This window comes from Sorex araneus, chromosome 2, assembly GCF_027595985.1.
Source record: "Sorex araneus isolate mSorAra2 chromosome 2, mSorAra2.pri, whole genome shotgun sequence".
NCBI lineage: Eukaryota > Metazoa > Chordata > Mammalia > Eulipotyphla > Soricidae > Sorex > Sorex araneus.
The window spans coordinates 2,690,016-2,710,900 of record NC_073303.1 but is presented as its reverse complement, the minus strand read 5'-3'; the positions used below and the strand labels follow the sequence as shown (position 1 = coordinate 2,710,900).

General features: G+C 67.9%; 1 protein-coding gene across 4 annotated transcripts in view; it reads right to left on the bottom strand.

Moving 5' to 3' along the window:
• The window catches only part of GMDS (GDP-mannose 4,6-dehydratase), a 429,624-nt gene extending 408,998 nt beyond the window's left edge, over positions 1 to 20,626 (bottom strand). For 3 of the 4 annotated variants that reach the window (XM_055128849.1, XM_055128852.1, XM_055128850.1), the window contains exon 1: positions 20,495 to 20,626. In XM_055128849.1, the coding sequence (XP_054984824.1) occupies positions 20,495 to 20,557 (63 nt within the window). In that variant the 5' untranslated portion in view covers positions 20,558 to 20,626. The remainder of the gene's footprint in view (positions 1 to 20,494) is intronic. The other variant, XM_055128851.1, reaches the window with a different exon arrangement.
• Between the last annotated feature and the right edge of the window lie 259 nt (positions 20,627 to 20,885).

The following is a 20,885-nucleotide window of genomic DNA, read 5'->3' as shown; positions in this document are numbered from 1 at the left end:
CCCGGCCTTCCTGGGGGCTCAGGAACCCAGATCGGGCCACAGAGACGACTCGGGCCTGCGCACGGGAGGCCCGGCCGGGCAGTGCTCCGGGCACCTCCCGAGGCCACTGGAGCCCAGCGCTGGCCAGGGGCTGCCCTGACCATCGCTCCAGGGGCCTGGCACGCCGTTTTCTCCCCCCGTACCCCCAACAGCCTTTGGGGTTCGACTCTGGACCGTCAGCACCTCACCCGCCTGCTGGCTCTCCCCCGAGTCGCCTGAGGGCCTCTCTCTGCTCAGCGTTCCTGGACGGCGTCCCCGGGGCCCACCGGTGCCTGTCACCCTCCGGGCCGGCCGGGTGGCCACCAGGAGAAGCCACCGCATGTCCGCACACCCGCAGGGCTTTTGCTGCGGAGACCAGCCCCCTCGGACCCGTGCCTCCTCTGAGGTCTGAGCTGAGCGCTGGGCTCCAGTCCCAGTGGGGGGGGGGCGGACAGGCCGGCTGGATCGAGACTGGGGAGGGGGCGGGGGGCAGGGGGGCACCCCTATCCGAGTCCCCCGCTGTGCGCCCGAGTGGTGGGTCCCGTCAGCGCCAGAGGAACGTGTGCTCCCAGGAAGCCGCCCGGCGTCCTGCCGACACAGGCTACGTCTCTCCTTCCCGACGGCCCGTCCGGGGCACGCCCGCGACCAGAGTCACGCCCGAGTGGCACAGCCCCCCGCTGTCTCCTGGGGGACGCCCGCTCGGGTGCGCGGAGCCATCGGCGGCGAAGCTGGGGAAGAGACTCGGGGGAAGGGTCAGCAGGGGTGGAGGGAGGGCGGGGGGCGTCGGCGGCTCTCGGACACCAGGGCCTGCATTTCAGGGCACACAGCGTGGCAGGGGCCGCTAAGGCTGCGACATGCGGGCCAGCGCGTCTGTTCCTGGGCTCGGGGGTCGCTCGGAAACACCCCCAGCGTCCACCAGCGTCCACCAGCGTCCACCAGCGTCCACCAGCCGCCAGAGGCTCACAAGAGGACGCCGCACGGACGGCACGTGCCACCCGAGGCTCACACAGACCAGGATGTCAGGTGGCTGGCGCCTTCGGCCTGCACTCGGGTGTCCCGTGGACCGGCTGTGCCACCCACTGGTGCGAAGGCTCGAAGTCAAGGAAACGGGAAAACAGTGAGAACAGCCGGACAGTGAGACTCCACCTTACTGGGGAATCCCCGCGTTACAGCTACTGGGAGAAACGAGGATTTCCTTCATGGAGCTCATGGTGAGGGCCACAGACTGCAGGGACACCAGCCATCTCCACAGACGGCCACCACAGAGCGGACGGCCGCCACAGAGCAGCCCAGCACCCAGGCTACCTGGTGTCCCTTTAGGCCATTACGAGAAATCCGACTTGGGGAGGGCCGGAGCCGTAGCCCAGTGAGCAGGACGCTGGCCTTACACGCAGCTGACCCGAGTTTGATCCCCAGCACCCCATGTGGCCCCCCAAGCCCACAGGAGCGATCTCTGAGCACAGAGCCAGGAGTCCGCCCTCGGCTCAGTCGGCTGTGGAGAAAGAGAAAGTCCAGCTAACGGTGATGCCCCCCCCCGACAGCTGCTGCTTACACACTTGGAATAGTTTCCAGGGGGGGGTCAGCTGGGGGACCCCTCTGGGCCCAGAGGCCGCACGGAGGCAGGGAGCTACCCCCCACCCCGAGGGTCTCCGAGGGGCCCTCCCCCGGGACAGCAGCACTGGGGTCAGGAAGGTCCCAAAGGGCGGTGGGGACACGGGCCACAGCCTAAGTTCCCGCCGTCCCCTCTAGGGGGAGCCGTCCTGCACGCCGCGGCCTCCTCGCCCCGATGCCCAATCTCTCACCCACACCAGGAGGCGAGAGAAAGCTCCCCCCTCCCCCCCCCGCCGTGCCCAGAGCGCCCCAAGGTGCAAGTGCTGCCCCGGGACAGAGCAGGGGCGGGGGGACCCCCGGGAGGGACCCCAGTGCCCGCGAGGGCTGCACCAGGCCCTGGACTAGCCGTGCCCCTGACGGCGGGAATGCCAACGCCCTCTGGGGGAGGGTAGAGATTTGGACGGTGCCTCCCGGCAGGGGGACGGCCACAGAGACGTGCAGGGCTTCCGGGACTCCCCTGGGTGAGCCCAGGGGCTGCGAGGGCAGCCAGGGACCCCCAGGCTCCGCCGGGGGGGGGGCTCTGCCTGGGGGGGGCGTGCGGCTCAAAGGAAGGCAGCCCGAGCCTTCCTTTCCTTTCTTTTATTTTTCCGGGGGGCGGGGAGGGGTCCCACCCGGTGATGCTCAGGGGTCACGCCTGGCTCTGCACTCGGGAGTCGCTCCTGGCGGTGCTCTGGGGGGACCCTATGGGATGCCGGGTGGGGGGTGAGGCCCGGTGGCTGCGTGCAGGGCAAAGGCCCTGCCGCTGTGCTGTCGCTCAGCCCCCAGGAAGAGGCTGAGAGCCGGGCTGGGGGGACGGGACAGCCGGAAGACGCTCGCCTTGCGTGTGGCCAGCCCAGGCCCAACCCCCGGCCCCTCCACCCTGTGGTCCCCCGAGCCCCACCAGGCGTGATTGATTCCCTGAGCACAGAACCAGGAGTAAGCCCTGAGCACCGCCAGAGTGGCCCCCAAACCAGAACACAGACGGATGGAAAGTAGAAGCCATGAGAGACGCCAGACGGAAGGAAACCGGCCAACGGGGCCACCTAAGGAGGGAGAGCAAGAGGCCTGGGGTCGGCAGAGAAGGATGAGAGGTGGGGACTGAGAGAGACAGAGACAGAGACTGAGAGACAGAGACAGAGAGACAGAGACAGAGACAGAGACTGAGAGACAGAGAGAGACAGAGACAGAGACACAGAGACAGAGACAGAGACACAGAGACAGAGACTGAGAGACAGAGACAGAGACACAGACAGAGATTGCTGAGCGTGGGGGGAGAGGCACAGGTGAGGGCCCAGACTTCAGAGAAGACGCCCCACAAACTGGAACCTGGGGCCAACTTGAAGCTGAGCGTGGTGATGTGGCAAGGGGGATGGGGGGTCTGAGCACTGAGCACTGAGCACTGAGGTGTCTGATCCCATTGGGTGGTTTATCAGACACGGCAACGGCACGGCAGTTCCTGTCCAAGAGAGCCGGTCCTGACGGGCAGAGGGGAGAAGCCGTGACAACACGCCGTGCAGACCCCCAGGCGAGGAGACCTGGGGGAGGGACCACAGAAAAACACACCTCCCAGCAGTGCTCAGCGCCGACTCCTGGCTCAGTGCTCGAGTGTCCCCTGGGGGTGTCTGGGGGCCCGTATGTGGCGCCAGGGAGCAGACCCAGGGCGATGGCCTTCAAAGCCAACTCCTCACCCCTGCGCCGTCTCTCTGGCCGCCTGGGACGGCCACAGAGCAGGGCCAGGCCCGGGCTGGGGGGCTCTGGCATTGGCAGGGGCAGGGCGATGAGCACCCTCCAGGCCCCTCCAACCCCGCTGACCGCAGGAGCCCGTGGGCCGGCTTCCAGACACCCGGGGGGCAGGTGGGGGTCCGCACGCCCCACCCTCAGGGGGGCTCGCCTGGTGTGGGGGGGCACCCAGTGTGCTGGGTCAGACACGGCGCGGGTGAGACCGTCACCCTTGCTCCGCCTGCCGGAGGCGCCCTGGGAGTGTCTCAAGTTACCCGCCACCCCCTTCCCTTCTGCTGCTTCATCCCTGTCCCCCCCACATATCTCAGGACGGGAGCCGTGTGTCGGGCCGACGGCACAGGGGTCAGGCACGGCCCTGCTCAGGCGGGCCTGGGTTTCACCGTGGGCACCCCCAAGCCGGGACTAAGCCCTGAGCACTGCCAGGCGTGACCCCAGAACGAGAGTAGAAGCTCACGGCAAGGTGGAAGATGACGGGCCTGGGGTCACCTGCACGGGGGCCGCGGAAGACTCTCGGCACGGGGCAGGGGCCCGGAGGGGCCTCTCCCTCCCTCTGCCTGAGCGGCCGCTGTTGGCTGACGCACCCGTACAAACCGCTCGAGGTTTGGTTTTGGTTTCAGTCAGTCCCGACACCTGTCCCTTCACTGGGGCACGTTTCCCGCCACCAGAGACCCCAGTTCCCTCCCCACCGACCCCTGCCTCCGTGGCACAGACTTTTCCTCTCTCCCTGTCTCTGTCTCTGTCTCTGTCTATCTTTCTGTGTCTCCTTGTCTCTCTGATCTCTGTCTCTGTCTCTGTCTCTCTCTGCCTCTATCTCTCTGTCTCTGTCTCTCTGTCTCTGTGTCTCCTTGTCTGTCTCTCTGTCTCTGTCTCTGTCTCTCTGATCTCTGTCTCTGTGTCTCTCTGTCTCTCTCTGCCTCAATCTCTGTCTCTGTCTCTCTGTCTCTCTCTCCCTTCCTCTCTCTCTGTCTCTCTTTGTTTCTCTCTCTGTCTCTCTGTCTCTTTTCTTCAGTCTCTGTCTCTCTCTCTCTCTCTCTCTCTCTCTCTCTCTCTCTCTCTCTCTCTCTCTCTCCTTTGTAATACAGGTGCTGGGAGGCTCTGTGTCTACCCCTCTCCCTCCTCTCAGCACCCAGTTCCTGTCCAGAGTGATCATGTCCAAGTGTCACCGTCACAGGGGTCCCTTCTCTGTGCTCACTGCCCTCCCTGGCCCCCCACCGCTGTGGCCAGCTTCCAGCCGCGGGCCGGCCCTCCCGGCCCTGTCTGTCCTGCCCTGGGTGTCCGTCTCATGCTGCTTCACACCCCGCGGATGAGTCCGACCCTCTGCCTCTCACTCGGTCACTCTGCAGACGCCCCCCATGTCCGCCCGCGTGTAAGCGAATGTCACGGCCCCCCTTCTGGTGCTGCCACCGACTCTCCCGCAAGCCCGAGGCCGAGAGTCTGATCCCAGCCCCCACTGCTGTGCCATCCCTGGCCAGAAACAGGGCGACCCCCGCCCTGCTCGACCTCCTCCCAGCAACACACAAAGGGGGGGGGAACTTTATTCAAAAGGGCCTTGCATCCCCTCCTGGAGCCCAGGACTGTCCTCGGGGTGCAGGGTGCCGGGGGCTGGAGAGCCAGAGCCCAGGGGGGAGGCGCCATGGGCCGGGTGGGCAGGAAGGAAGTGCACGGCCCCTTTAAGAGCCAGCCGGGTCCTCAGAAGAGAAAATGAAAGTGGGAAGGCGGGTCGGAGGCTTCCGGGGAGGGGGACCGGGAGAGCCCCGGGCATCACTGCATCACCAGCCGAGACCAAACACGCAAAACACACGCATGTCGTATGTAGTTGGGGACAGGCGCCTGGTGGCAGGGCGGGGCGGGGCCAACACGGGGACTCAGCGTCCAGCACCCCACAACTGGGGGCCTGTAGCCCCTGCAAGGGGCACTGGACAGAGGCCGGGGTGGGGGGCCCAGGGCCCCAGCGGCTGCGGCCAGTGCTGGGGTCACTAGAGGCTGGTGGGGACAGTGCTCCCGCCGCAGCCCCCTCCCGTGGCCAGCAGCTTCCCCTGCACTCAGTGGCCGCCCCACCACGGGGCCCTCGGCGCCTGCCCCCAGCCCCTCCCCCGGCTAAGGGCCAGCACGCAGCAGTGGGCGCAGGGCCGGTGCTCCGTCCTCGGTGCTCCGGGGCAGGCGGTGCCCCGCAGGGGCTTGGGACAGAGGTGAGGAGCCGCCCAGCGGGTGCCGGGTGTGAGCCAGGTGGGTCCTGGCAGCACATGGTCCCCTGAGCACCCCTGGGAGGGACCCCCAGCCCGGAGCCCAGGTGCCAGGTCAACCCAGACCCCAGGAAGCCTGTGAGGGTTCGGCCGGGGGTTGGTTGGGGGCCCTGGTGCAGAGTGGGGGGGAGGAGGGTCGCGTCCAGCCCGTTTTCAGGCCACTGCAGGGCCGGAGGGCAGGGCCGGGTTTCCCACAGGCAAAGCCAGGGTGGAGCTGGAAAAAAATTAATAAAAGTGAAAATTAAGAGCCAGAGCTGAAGAGACAGTGCCCGGAGGAGACCCGCCCTGCCCACCCCAGGGGCCGGCCCACCCCAAGGGGCTCTGGGGCTTTTGTTTTGCTTTATTTTGCTTTTTGGGTCATACCCGGCGATGCTCAGGGGTGACTCCTGGCTCTGCACTCAGGAATCACTCCTGGCGGTGCTCAGGGGACCCTATGGGATGCTGGGGATCGAACCCGGGTCAGCCGCATGCAAGGCAAACGCCCTCCCCGCTGTGCCATCGCTCCAGCCCTGTATATTTATTTTTTAATAAATAAGGAAACACAGTGGGGGGAGGAGCCCAGGAAACCAGGTCGAGGCTGTTTCTCCCCTATTTCTGCCAGCGAGTGGGTGAGGGGCTGCCGTGCCCTCCCCACCCCCTCCCAGGCCCCAGCCCGTGCCCGCCCACTCCAGGCTCTCAGAGGGGGAAAAGCCCCCCGCCCCCAGCAAGGTGGACCCTGCCCGCAGCAGGGACCCGAGACGCAGGATGCAGGATGCTCGGCAGGACCCCCAGGGCTTGGCAGGAGACCAGCCCCAGACCCCCGGGCGAGGCAGACCCCCGCGGTCCCGAGAGCTGAGCCCAGAGGCCTCGAGGCAGGCTACACACTCGGCCTGCCACACGCCTGGGTCCCAACCCCGACCCCACAGGGCCCCCCGGAACTGGGCCAGGAAAGGAACCCAAGCAAGGAGCCCCCGGGCACTGCTGGGGGTGGCCCCCAAACCAAGGAGGGGGCGTACGCCCCAGTTACGACACTGTTAAGGGAGGCGCGTGTAAATGTAGTTCTTCCTGCATTCCTGTAGTCATGTAGCAACACGGACTGGAGCGATAGCACAGCGGGGAGGGCGTTTGCCTTGCACGCGGCCGACCCGGGTTCGATTCCTCCGCCCCTCTCGGAGAGCCTGGCCAACTACAGAGAGTATCCCGCCCGCAGGGCAGAGCCTGGCAAGCTCCCCGTGGTGTATTCGATATGCCAAACACAGTCACGACAAGTCTCACCATGGAGACGTCACTGGTGCCCGCTCGAGCAAATCGAGCAACGGGACGACAGTGCGACAGTGCTATGTCGCACAACATTCCGCCTCTGTGGCCGCATGGCAAATGCAGAAAAGGGGCAAAGTCCACAGGGCAGGGAGTGCCAGGGGAGCCCCCGGGATTATACACACGACCTGCGCCACCAACGGGGCCGGTGGGGAGCCACCGTGTCGCCACCAGGCGTGCGGCTGTCTGTCCCGTGCACTGTCCGTCCACTCCCCGAGGCTCTCACACTGCAGGAGAATAAAGTGGGGGGGGCGGGGGGGGGGCATGTGGCCCTACAGGGGGCCGCAGAGGGTGACTCGTCCCTGTGCCCTTCCCACTGCGACGACAGTGGTGGGCCGGCCCAGGCTGAGGTGGCACTCGTGCTCTCGGGGCAGTGATGGGGGGCTCCCAGGACCCCAGCCCACCTGCGGGGACTCCACAGGGGCAGAGAGAGACACTGCAACCGCCACCTGCGCCGGGAGGAGAGGCCAGAGGCAGGCCACGCCCTCGCGGTCTCACCGGGCTCAAACCCCGGCCGGCCACGTGCCAGGCGAGCGCCTTCAGCCCTGTCTGCCTCACCTGCCGGGGAAGGCAGCCTCGGCCCTGCAGTGCCGGGAGCTGCTGTGGATCCCAGAGAGCCCGGACGTGGGGCCGGGCTGGCGGCTCTGGGCCACACGTGAGGCCACCCCGGATGCTGCCACTTGGAAGTGACTCTCAGGGCTGGAGCAATAAGTTTGCCTTGCATGCGGCCGGCCCGGGTTCGACTGCCAGCACCCCCGAGCATCACCCGCAGTAATTCCTGAGTGCAGCGCCAGAAGGAACCCTGAGCATCACCAGCTGTGACTCAAAAAGAAAAAAATTTTTTTAAAAGTGACCGTCGGTGCTGATGCTCCGGGCTGGGGGGCCCAGTCAGAGCCGTGGCACCTGGGGGTGCCCTCCGGGGAGCAGGTCGGCGAGCGCCGGTCAGCTGGGGGCCCGGCCCCGGCTGCTGTCCCTTCCTGTGACGTGCGTGTCCCGCCCGCGCCATGTCCAGCTCTGCCCAGCGTGGCCTCCCAGCTGCCGGCGTGGAGACCCCTGCACACCGCCGGGCGCGAGCCCCAAGCACAGAGCCAAGAGCCCGTCCTGAGCATGCTCCCCCTCTAAAACAACAACAATAATAATATTCAAATGCCTGTTGCCTTGTTTCTGCTTCAACTGGGGGGACACGAAACTGAAACCGTGGCGGAGGGCGGGGCGGGGGTGTGGGGGAGACTCTGAGAGGCTCCTGCCGGGTCTCAAGGGGGCCGGCCTGAGAGGAGCAGTGGGGGACGCACTGAAGTGAATTTCTCGGGGCGGAGGGGGAGGGCTGGCTGGGCGGCAGGAGCACTTCTGCAGAGTCTGAGCCCTGGGAGGGAGACGGGGCCGGGAGGAGCTGGAGCTGCCTCTGTCATTTTCTTCCCTTTCCGCTCCTTCGCCGGCGACCTCGTCTCGGCGCCGGGTCCGTTTGAGGACTGACCGATTTAGGTGTTTCTGGATTATTTTGAGCTACGGGTATTTCCCGCCCAGGGCGCTGCCTTTTCATCCTTGCTGGTGTCTCGCCGACGACGCGGGCTTTGACCCCTCTCAGCACAGTGGAGACTGTCATTATGGGCATTTTGCTTCCAGGGGCGGGAAAAGGAATGATCGGATCTGGGTCTGGATCCCCCCTGCCCCGGAGCTCTGTAGGGGGCCCGGCTGGGCAGCTGGAGCCTGGCGGGGCTCGGAAAGCCTGAATTAGAGGGGCGGGCTGTGAGCCGGGCGGCCCCTCACCTTCGGGCTGGGCGGGTTCCTCCCCTCGAAATAGCCTTCAGGAAGAGGATGTGAATAAACACACGCCAAGGGCCGGCTGGGGGCTCTGCCTCGATGCCCCCAGCGAGGCCGGGCGGGCAGCGTGTCCCCGGGGGCTCCCTGGGAGGGGGAGAAGTCTGGTTTGGGGGCTCGGGACCCTGGGCTGGAGGGACACAGCAGGGTCCTGTGCTTACGAGGCCGCTTGGCGGAGTGCGGGTCGCGCCCGGGTGCCAGGGGTGGGGGGCAGAGCTTGCTCCCTGGGGGTGTGGGAAGGAAAGGCTCGAGGGTCCCTGGGGCGGGCCCGGGCGGAACTTCTCCTTCCTCCTGTGCCTCAAACCAAGACGGGTTGTTATTCCCCCTTTGGGAGCAGACAGTGGGGGTCCTGGCCTGCAACCCAAGCCTCGGCCTCAGGAGAAGAAACCTGCTCCTTAAGGAAGAGGGAGGGTGGGAGAGACGGCAGCAGAAGGGGGAAGGTGCTCGCCTGCACACAGTCCACTGGGGGTCCCCCAGCCCCACCAGGAGGGAGCCCTGAGCGCAGAGCCGGAAGTCAGCCCTGAGCACAGAGTCGGGAGTGACCCTGAGCACAGAGCCGGGAGTGACCCTGAGCACAGAGTTGGGAGTCAGCCCTGAGCACTGAGCCGGGAGTCAGATCTGAGCACAGAGTCGGGAGTCAGCTCTGAGCACTAAACCAGGAGTGACCCTGAGCACAGAGCCGAGACAGCAACGGAGCGGGCAGAGGCCCCAGAGCTCTGAAATACAGGAAGGAGCTTCCAGTGGCCAACTCGGAGTTGCCCAGAGATGGGAGCAGGGGCCACAGCACCCAGAGACACAGAGACACAGAGACACAGAGAGGGGGCCACAGCACCCAGAGACACAGAGATGCAGAGACACAGAGACGGGGCCACAGCACCCAGAGACACAGAGACACAGAGACACAGAGACGGGGCCGCAGCACCCAGAGACACAGAGACACAGAGATGGGGTCACAGCACCCAGAGACACAGAGACAGGGCCGCAGCACCCAGAGCCCAGGCCCGCCCCGCCCACCGCCCGGTGAGACCACACTGGCCCCACAGGTGAATCTACCACACTGCTCCTGGGGTCCTCGGGCCCGGCCTCCAGAGTGGACACTGCCCAGGCCTGGATGGGGAGACAGAGGGTCCACGGCCCAGGGCTCAGGGGCCCAGACCCCACGGCCACCCTCCTGGGCTGGGCAGCCTCACCGGAGAGGAAGCTGCCCTCAGCCACGCCCGCAACCTGGCGGCCGCACCTGCCCCCTTCCCTGCCGCCCTCACCAGCGGGCACACCTGCAGCCACACCCGCTGCCCTCAGATACACCCGCGTCCTCGCCTGTCCTCAGACACACCCACGTCCTCACCTGCCCTCAGACACACCCGCGCCCTCGCCTGCCCTCAGACACACCCGCGCCCTCGCCTGCCCTCAGACACACCCGCGCCCTCGCCTGCCCTCACCTGCCCTCAGACACACCTGCGCCCCCACCTGCCCTCACCTGCCCTCGCCTGCCCTCACCTGCCCTCGCCTGCCCTCGCCTGTCCTCACCTGCCCTCGCCTGCCCTCACCTGCCCTCGCCTGCCCTCACCTGCCCTCGCCTGCCCTCACCTGCCCTCACCCCTAGCCCTCACCTGCCCTCACCTGCCCTCAGACACACCTGCGCCCTTGCCTGCCCTCGCCTGCCCTCGCCTGCCCTCAGATACACCTGCGCCCTTGCCTGCCCTCGCCTGCCCTCACCTGCCCTCAGACACACCTGCGCCCTTGCCTGCCCTCGCCTGCCCTCGCCTGCCCTCAGATACACCTGCGCCCTTGCCTGTCCTCACCTGCCCTCGCCTGCCCTCGCCTGCCCTCGCCTGTCCTCACCTGCCCTCGCCTGCCCTCACCTGCCCTCACCTGCCCTCACCTGCCCTCACCTGCGCCCTTGCCTGTCCTCACCTGCCCTCGCCTGCCCTCGCCTGCCCTCGCCTGTCCTCACCTGCCCTCGCCTGCCCTCACCTGCCCTCACCTGCCCTCACCTGCCCTCGCCTGCCCTCACCTGCCCTCGCCTGCCCTCACCTGCCCTCACCCCTAGCCCTCACCTGCCCTCACCTGCCCTCAGACACACCTGCGCCCTTGCCTGCCCTCGCCTGCCCTCGCCTGCCCTCGCCTGCCCTCAGATACACCTGCGCCCTTGCCTGTCCTCGCCTGCCCTCACCTGCCCTCGCCTGCCCTCACCTGCCCTCACCTGCGCCCTCACCTGCCCTCACCTGCCCTCACCTGCCCTCGCCTGCCCTCACCTGCCCTCACCTGCCCTCGCCTGCCCTCACCTGCCCTCACCTGCCCTCACCCCTAGCCCTCACCTGCCCTCGCCTGTCCTCAGATACACCTGCGCCCTTGCCTGTCCTCACCTGCCCTCACCTGCCCTCACCCCTAGCCCTCACCTGCCCTCGCCTGCCCTCAGATACACCTGCGCCCTTGCCTGTCCTCACCTGCCCTCACCTGCCCTCACCTGCGCCCTCACCTGCCCTCACCTGCCCTCACCTGCCCTCGCCTGCCCTCACCTGCCCTCACCTGCCCTCGCCTGCCCTCACCTGCCCTCACCTGCCCTCACCCCTAGCCCTCACCTGCCCTCGCCTGCCCTCAGATACACCTGCGCCCTTGCTGTCCTCACCTGCCCTCGCCTGCCCTCGCCTGCCCTCACCTGCCCTCGCCTGCCCTCACCTGCCCTCACCTGCCCTCACCCCTAGCCCTCACCTGCCCTCGCCTGCCCTCAGATACACCTGCGCCCTTGCCTGTCCTCACCTGCCCTCGCCTGCCCTCACCTGCCCTCGCCTGCCCTCGCCTGCCCTCACCTGCCCTCACCTGCCCTCGCCTGCCCTCACCTGCCCTCACCTGCCCTCGCCTGCCCTCGCCTGCCCTCACCTGCCCTCACCCCTAGCCCTCACCTGCCCTCACCTGCCCTCATCTGCGCCCTCACCTGCCCTCAGCCCTAGCCCTCACCTGCCCCTCACCTGCGCCCTCAGCTGTGCCCCCCAAACCACACCTGGGTCACCCCCCGGCCTTCCAGGTGCAGCTTCCGCGGACAGAAGCTCCTAGCTCCCAAGACCAAGGGCGCCTTCTCTGCCCCAACACTCCCCGCCGCCCTGCCGGGCCGCCCGCACAGCTCCCTCCCGACTCCACGCCAAGGGGCGCCCCAGCAGGGAGGGAGGGAGGGAGGCAGGGGGGCAGGTGAGCAGGCGGCAGGCGGGCAAGGAAGGATGTATTAAAGTGGAAAAAGGACGTTCGTGCCCGCTGGGGAAGCTGGAAAATAGCGGCCTGTGTCCGCGGGGCTCTGAGGGGTCCGGGAGAAAGGCGAGGGCCGCCCGAGGGGTCAGGAGCAGGCCGGGTGTCTCCTCGGAGCTGGCCACAGGCTGGTGGGAGATAACCCCCTCCACCCCCCCGGGCGATGCCCAACCTGGTCTCATCCTCCCGCCCGAGTCACAGGAAAAGGCTGAAAGGACGAGGAGCCGGGGCCAGGGGCACCGCACGGCGTGGCGGGGGGGCACCTGCCCTGCACCAGCCAGCCCCAGTCGGCCCCGGAGCCCGCTGGGCATGACCCCTGAGCACGGAGCCTGGAGCACCGCTGGGTGAGGCCCCCGAAGGGAAACAGAGTCAGGGACACCGAGGAGCCGGAGACGGTCCGGGCTCCCTGCAGCGGCGCTGAGACGCGGCGTCCAGCTGGCGGGGTGCAAGGGGGCGGCCCACGGCCGGGGTCCCCTTCCCTCTGGGCCCCCCAGGCCACCAAGACAGCCGGGCCTCCGCTCTGACCCCCAGGAACACGGCTTCGAGTCTCCGCAAGGGAAACGCACCCGTCGAGTCTCACGCGGAAAACGGGAGTGAAGACGCGACTAAATGGGAACATACGACCTACAGGGCGCCGGGGAGGAGTCCCGCGGGGAGGAGTCTGCCTCGCACGCGCCCACCCCGGCATCCCACGCGGTCCCTGGAGCACCGCCGGGAGTGACAGGCCAGGAAACAGCCCTGAGCGTCACCGCGTGGCCCCAACCCCAGAACCGGGGTAGCTGCTCTCTCGAAAAGTCGTGAGAAGTGCTCTGAGCACCGAGGAGGGAGTTTCACGGCGCGAGGCACCACAGGGAGGGCGCCCGGCTCGCACAGCCCCCCTCCCGCGGGGCCCAGGAACCGCAGAGTGGCCCCTGCGCCCTGCAGGAGTGAGCCCTGGCACCCGGGGCGAGGCCCAGACACCAGGAGCCACGGGAGAGCAAATGAGAGGCCTTCGCCGCCCGAGGGGCACGCTGGCCGGCCCGGCCCTGTGATCTCCGCGGTGTTTACGGCCGCAGGCGGGCACCGGGGCTGGGCGGCCGGGCGGGATTGCAGGGTGCAAGTACCTCCCGCGAGCCTACGGGGACGTCTCCGGGGCCAGCCTGCCGGGGCCCAAGCCAGGACAGCAGCGCCCAGCAGGGAGTGAGCGGGCTCCCGGGGTCCCGGGGTCCCGGGCCCTTCCAGAACAGTCTCCACCGCATGGACGGCGTGTGGGTCTGGGCACTCGCTTCCACCCACCTGAAAAGGGGGTGTCGGGGGTCTGCGCGGAGGGGAGGGGCCCAGTTGGAGGCTGGAGGGGAGGGAAGAACGGAGGGAGGAGGGGGAGTAGGGAGGAGGGAGAGTGGGGAGAAGGGAGAAAGAGCAAGGAGGAGGGGAGGAAGGGAAAAAGGGAGGGAGGAAGGAGAGCAGGGAGGAAAGAGAAAGAGCCGGGAAGGAGGGAGAGCAGTGAGGGAGGAGGGAGAGCAGGGAAGGAGGAGTGAGTGCTGGGAGGGAGGAGGGAGAGAGGGGGAGGGAGAACAGGGAGAGAGGAGGGAAGGGAAGGAGGAGGGGAGGGGAGAGGGAGGAGGGAAAGCCGCCAGGAGGACCTGGTCAACCCCAACCGTGCAACTGACCGTCCCAGCGTCCACTGGCTTTGATGCTTGAGAAGTGGGGGCCGGAGGGAGACCTCAGTGGGCTTCTCCCCCACCAACTCTCCCTCCTCCCCACCAACTCTCCCTCCTCCCCGCCTACCCTCCCTCCTCCCCACCTACTCTCCCTCCTCCCCACCAACTCTCCCTCCTCCCCACCTACTCTCCCTCCTCCCCACCAACTCTCCTTCCTCCCCACCTACTCTCCCACCTCCCCACCTACTCTCCCTCCTCCCCCACCAAAAATAAACAGAGACAGAGAGATTAGGTACAAGACTTCCACATCAAAAGGAAGACCCCAGAGGCTGGAGCAATAGCACAGCGGGTAGGGCGTCTGCCTTGCACGTGGCCGACCTGGGTTCGATTCCCAGCATCCCATTTAGTCCCCTGAGCACTGCCAGGAGTAATTTCTGAGTGCAGAGCCAGGAGTAACCCCTGTGCATTGCCAGGTGTGACCCCCCCCAAAAAAAAGAAGACCCCAGTGAGTCTGGTAAGAGTCCAGTGGGTAGGCCCCTGCCTGCATGCAGCCGACCCGGGTTCAATCCGTGGCACCACACGTGGTCCCCTGAGCACAGAGCCAGGAGTCAGCCCTGAGAACCACCAGGCTTACCCCCCATACAAAAACAAAACTCCAGGACACCGTCAGCCGAGAGGGCCGCTCATCACACCCCCAGAGGCTGCACAGCCGACTTTCAACAGGAGTGTTTCTTTCCAGAAACTTCCGTGGACTCTCCGCTCTGTGGGCCCCCTCGACACGGTGGCGCATTGTCACACACAGGTGGACAGTCCTGTGACTCAGGGGCTTGTTTCCAGCAACGCCACACGCCACACGCCGCGAGACAATCCCTGACAGAGACGGACGCCCGCCAGGTCAGACGCATCCACCCCCCAGCCGCCACCCGCACCGCCCTCAGCGCCAGGCCCCGACATTCCCTGGGCGCGGGAGCGCGCGGCCTCGGGACACCAGGCCCGACACCGAGGCGCCGACTTCACAGCCGTTTCCATCGAGAACAAGAGACAGGCCTGGCAGGAACGGCCCACACGTGAGCTTCCCCGAGTTGACACAGCACAGATTGCTCAAGGTATTGATCTGGCTTTAAAAATCGATTCTCCTATTGGCCTTATCTTTGAATCTGGCACTGAACACCGCACCGCCCAACCAGGGCCTGCTCCTTTCTTTCCTTTTCTCTCCTTTCCTTTTCTTTTCTTTTCTTTTCTTTTCTTTTCTTTTCTTTCCTTTCCTTTCCTTTTCTTTTCTTTTCTTTCCTTTTCTTTTCTTTCCTTTTCTTTTCTTTTCTTTTTGGGTGGGGGGTGGGATTTGCTCGACAGCCCTAACCCTGGGCAGCCCAAGCCGGCTGCCTCCTGGGAGGGACACGCTCAGGTGGCAGAGCCCAGGCCCCCCTCCGGGAGGACAGGACATGCCGACACGCTGCCGGCTCTCAGCTGGCTCCGGGGCCCCTCACCTGGGGCGACTGCAGGCTGGGCAGCCCAGTCCGCTAATCTCTCCAATCCGCTTCGCACGCTCAGCCTGGAGTGCTCCCCGCGGGGCCTTCCGGTCTCCTCCGCCACTGACGTCCCCCCGGGAGGCTGGGGCGGCCACTGTCCACGCGAGACCCGCTCAGAGCCCAGGGACTGTCCTGCAGGCTCATCCATTCCCAGGCTAGCTGGGCCGTCGGGGGCTGGACAGGACCCGCCGTGGCCACACTCTGCACACACACACACACACACACACACACACACACACACACACACACTCTGGGAAGAGACGGGAAGGGGGCAGGACAGACGGACCACACACGCTTCCCCTGCCACCTACCAGGCCTGCGGTAGGTTCGAGAACATTCGCTTCTGTCAGGGTTGACCCACGGCTCGACCTCCCCTCAGTACTTTCTCCTTGGTGGAGACGGTTCGGCAGGAAGGCGCTCCCCCCCACGGAGACCAGCTGGTGGGATCCCTGGCACCACGCCGGGGACGGCCTCCATGTGCCACTGGGCACGTCCCCGACACTGTCACTGCCACTGTCACCCTGTTGCTCACTGATTTCCTCGAGCGGGCACCAGGAGCGTCTCCATTCGGAGACTTGCTGTGACTGTTTCTGGCACATTGAACACGCCACTAGGAAGTTAAAATCACGCTACTCGAGTCCCCCCCCCTCAAAATGCCCACCCGCACGCCCAGGGGACGCTGGGGCCTTGCTGCTTGAACCTGAGTGCAGAGACCACCGAGACCACCGAAAATGAATCCCACAGAGCCCGGCGTCCTGCCCGCCTTGCAGGGGCAAATCCCACGTACATCCCACGCACGCATCCCGGGAGCACGGCAGCGGGGCCTCCTGCACCGGCCCCAGCCCTCCCTCCGCACGCAGCCCCCTCGGCATCCCCCCGCAACACTTCACAACCGTTCACACCCTCCCCGCCCCCCCCAGCCCCCCCACGCACAGCCACAGACCCTCCCCATCTCCAGGCGGTGTTTCCGCGAGGCCCACGGTGAGCTGAGCTGGCCAGCAGGGCCCTCCCCGAGCCACGGCGCGGCCGTGTGAGCCGGAGGGCTCAGTGGCTAGGACGCGTCTGTCCCATCCCGGGGGTCCCACCCCAACGGCCACGCCCAGCCATGCCCCAGCCGTCCCCCGGAACACGCACCATCACCCCCAAGGGGGGGCTCCCCTCCAAACCCATCCGGGGTGTGAGCTGGAATGAACCGAGGGTGCCAGCCGCAAACAGAACGGCCCCTGCCCCAGCAATACCAACCCCTTGCGCCCGCCCTCCCACCCCGACTGCCTCCCCTCTCTGCGCTGCCGCCCGGGCCGGGCACTGCCCCGGCCGCTCCAAGGCCCTCTTCCGGCCCGGGGCCGGCCGGGAGCCCCGTGCCAGGCGGGACGGAGGCCACATCCCTGCCAGCCGCCCGTGCAGGGCGCTGCGAGTCACGTGTCCCGAGCGTGTCCTGAGCATGTCCCGAGCGTGGCGGCACGCGTGGCAGAGACGCAGACACAAAGGAAGGTGCTGGCACGGCAGTGCGGGCCAGGATTACTCAGAGCCGGGCGGGGATTAGCTGATTTACGGAATAGGATTTGGGAGCTGCAAGAACATCCCCAGGGGTGCAGGGAAAAGCAGCAGGAGGAGCCCAGGGCCCGGGGGCCAGAGGCTGGTCTCCACGCAGGAGAGTCACGAGGGAGAGATGGGGTGCGGCGGGGGGGGCGGCGCTGGGGGGAGGGCGCTTGCCTTGCACGAGGTCCACCCGGGTTCGATTCCCGGCATCCCATAGGGCCCCCCGAGCACCCCAGGAGTGATTCCTGAGTGCAGAGCCAGGAGTTACCCCTGAGCATCGCCAGGTGGGAATCAAAAAGGAAAAACAAAAGGGAAAGTGGAAATGACGCAGCAACGCGAGGTGCTGGTGAGAGGACAGGGATGGGAAGCCGGACTCTGCGACGGCCAGCAGGGCCCGCCAGCCCAGCACCCAGGCCGTGGGGGCCTCAGAGGTGGCCTCCGCCACAGCACCGCGGATCCAGGACGTTGCCGAGCCCTCCGTGTGCCTCGGCACACACGGACACACGCCGAACTGTTTGCAGGACACGTGGCAGCGTCGCTTGGGAGACCCTTCACCCGGATGGCAGAGAAATCAGACTCGCGGGCGGGGCAAGGGGCCGGGGGCGGCTGGAGGGAGGGTGGGGGCCTCAGGGGCTGGCCTGGGCCGCAGCTAGCCTGGTTCCGTCCCTGGCACCCCAAAGTGTCCCCAAGCTCCACCGGCAGTGAACCGAGCAGAGTAAGCCGTGAGCACTGCCAGGTGTGGCCCAAAGCGCCCCCCACCCCCCAAGCTAAACCCGAATGGAAAGACCCAGTGACTGGTCACCCCGGCTGAGGGTCACCACTGGGCCCCGCTGCTGCTCGTGGCCGCTGACCCCGGGGCACCACGGTCAAGGCCCTGCCTCTCGCACACACGCACTGTCCAGGCTGCAGGAGCCGGGGGCTGGCTCGGGGACAGGCCCCCGCAGGCGTGCAGGCCGGGTCTGACCCTCGAACCCCTCGGGCCCTGTGGCCCCTACGGCACAGTCTTGCTCTCACCAGAAGGACGGGAGACCTCGCCGGGGCCCGGGCTGGCGTGCCTCAGGCCCGGGGTTTGAGCCCTGGCACCCCACGCACGCGCCCAGCGCTGGCCTGCGGTGACCTCGGGGACCACCGAGGTGGCACTGGCCCGCTGAGGACCGGCCTGCCGGGGGCAGCGGGCTGACCCCGTGTGGTCGGAGACCCCAAGCACTGCCAGGAGCAACAGGGGGTGACACCGGCACCGCAGACGTCCCTGCTCCTAAGGCAACAGGGCTGTGGGACCCCCGGGCAAGCACGTGCGTGAGCCAGTGCGGCCCCACGGCACCTCCCCGTCACCCGTATCCGTCGTGCTGAGTGCAGGCGTGAGCACCCCGCTAAGGAGAGCTGCCTCGGGAGCACCCCACTAAGGAGAGCTGCCTCAGGAGCACCCCGCTAAGGAGAGCTGCCTCGGGGAGCACCCCAGCTGAGGAGAGCTGCCTCGGGGAGCACCCCGGCTGAGGAGAGCTGCCTCGGGAGCACCCCGCTAAGGAGAGCTGCCTCGGGGAACAGCCTGGAGGAGGAGAGCTGCCTCGGGGAGCACCCCGCTAAGGAGAGCTGCCTCGGGAGCACCCCACTAAGGAGAGCTGCCTCAGGAGCACCCCGCTAAGGAGAGCTGCCTCGGGGAGCACCCCAGCTGAGGAGAGCTGCCTCGGGGAGCACCCCGGCTGAGGAGAGCTGCCTCGGGGAGCACCCCGCTAAGGAGAGCTGCCTCAGGAGCACCCCAGCTGAGGAGAGCTGCCTCGGGGAGCACCCCGCTAAGGAGAGCTGCCTCGGGGAGCACCCCAGCTGAGGAGAGCTGCCTCAGGAGCACCCCGGCTGAGGAGAGCTGCCTCGGGAGCACCACAGCCTGAATGCACCCCCACATGAGCACCTCAGCTCAGAATTCACACACCCCAACCTATGTGCATGTGTGTGTGTGCGCGTGCATGTGCACAGGTGTGTCCCTGATCAAAACGCCACCACCCCCAGAACAAAGGGAAATCGACGTGGGGGACAGAACTAAGCAAAGTGAGAACTCCGAAACGGGGAAAGACAGACGGGATGAAGTGACTCCCGGGCCCTCCCGAAGGCCTTGAGCCCTGGCTGAGCCCGACCCGGGAGGCCGAGGCCGAGAGCAGCTGAGCTCCAAGCCCGTGTACCCTGGGCCAGGCCCAGCCAGGACAAGGCCGGAGGGTGGACGGCGCAGGGCTGGGGGGCGGGGAGTGGGGTGCAAAGCACACGCCAGGGGCTGGAGCACGGGGTCCGACCCCCGCACTGCACCGTGCCCCGAGGACTGCTGCGAGCACTGAGCCAGGAGCAGGCTTGAGTGTCGCACCCACGCGGCAATGAGGGCTTGGGGAGGGCCCAAAGGTGTGGGCATGAGCCACACCCAGAAACCCAGAAACCTGGGCTGAGCCCCCCGCACGGCCAGTCCCCAGAGCTCCGCCATAGCAGCCCCGGTGCCCCGCACTGCTGGCACGAGCAGGACCCACCTGGCATCACTGGGAGGGGCCTCTGGGGGCCCCCGGGACTACCCAGAAGAAGCCCCCAAAATAAATCAGCAGCCTTGGAAATGAGAGGGAGGGCGTGCACGGCCACCGGTGAGGGCGTCCGGGTGGTCAGCGGCTGAAGAAAGGGGGGCGGGGGGCACCTGGGCACGGGGACGCCCAGGACCAGCCAGACGGCGGTGCCCCGACCCATGTCCCACCTGCGCTGTCCCTCAGACTGGCATAAGCCAGCGGGCTGACACCAGGGAACCAGCCCTGAACCACAGAGATGCCCCCCCAAGGCGCCCACGGCTTAGGGACCCCCCAGCTCCGAGCCCACGTGAGCAGCCAGACAGGGGGCCCCAGCTCGGGGAGGGTGCAGCGGGCAGGGACTGCAGGAGGCCCCTGGCCTGGCCTTCCCTGCCCGCCTCTGCCCAGGTTCTCACTCCTCGCACACGCAGAGCGGGGTGGGCAGAGAGCCAGAAACGCAGGTGTCCAGCGCTCCCACCACCAGCCTAGGCAGCCCTGGCTGTGTGACTCCAGGCGGCGCCCACTCGTGCCTCAGTTTCCCTGCCTGTAAAGCAGCCGCAGTGAGCGTAGCGGTGGGACCTCGGGGTGGGATCCTCTCGGAGGGGGCGGACACGCACTGGCCATGCCCTGCCCGTCACAAGCCCACCGAGCCCTGGGCCGAGGGCTCCAGGAAGTGGGGGCCTCGGCGTGGGCGCTCGGGCCTGCGGGGGGCGAGGGGACCCGGGGCGGGGGACAGGGCGGGGGGCACGGGAGGGCGACCCCGCGCCCGACTCCCGCAGCCTTTCGATGTTCCCTCTGCTGACAGGGGGCGGGGACGCCGGGCCGGGAGCCGCCTCCGGGCTCCGCAGCCTGGAAGCGGGAGCCAGAGCACCGGATCGCGGGCACCGGATCGCCGGGTAACGGGGATCGCCGGATCGCCGGATCAGCGTGTCGCCGGGTCACTGGATCGCCCGATCGCCGGGTCGGCGGATCGCCAGATCACCAGATCAGCGGATCGCCAGGCCGCCGGGTCGCCAGATCGCCAGATCAGCGGATCGCCAGGCCGCCGGGTCAGCGGATCGCCAGGTCGCCAGATCGCCGGGTCTCCGGGGTCACCGGATCACCAGATCGCTAGATCGCCGGATTAGCGGATCTCCAGGTCGCCGGATCACCAGATCACAGGGTCGCCGGGTCGCCAGATCGCCCGGTCGCCCGGTCGGGGGTCGCGGGGTCGCCGCTGCCTCCCACCTGCCGGACCCGGCCCGGCCCGCGGGCGCCCGCACCCAGGCCCGCGGCGGCGGGTGCGGCGCACGTGCCCGCCGGGCACTCACCTGGCCCGTGATGCCCGTGATGAGCGCCACCCGCCTGGGGCTGCTGCCCGCCGCCTGAGCCATGCCGCCGCCGTCGCCGTCGCCGCCGCAGGACCGCCCGCGCCCTCCGCGCCGCGCTGACAGGGTCGCGGCGCCGGGCGGGAGCGCCGGGGGCGGGGCCGGCGGCGGCGGCGGCGAGGCGGGCTGCGGCCTGGCGGGCGCCGCGTCAGCCGCGTCAGCCCCGACGCGCCCGCGGCGCCCGCGGCAGGCCCCGCCCCCGCTGCCGGGCCCCGCCCCGCGGCTCCTCCTGGCCCCGCCCCTCGCCGCGGCCGGGCCCGCCCCGCCGCCGGGCCCCGCCCCGCGCCGCTGCCTGGCCCGCCCCCGCCGCCGGGCCCGACCCCGCCCCCCGCCG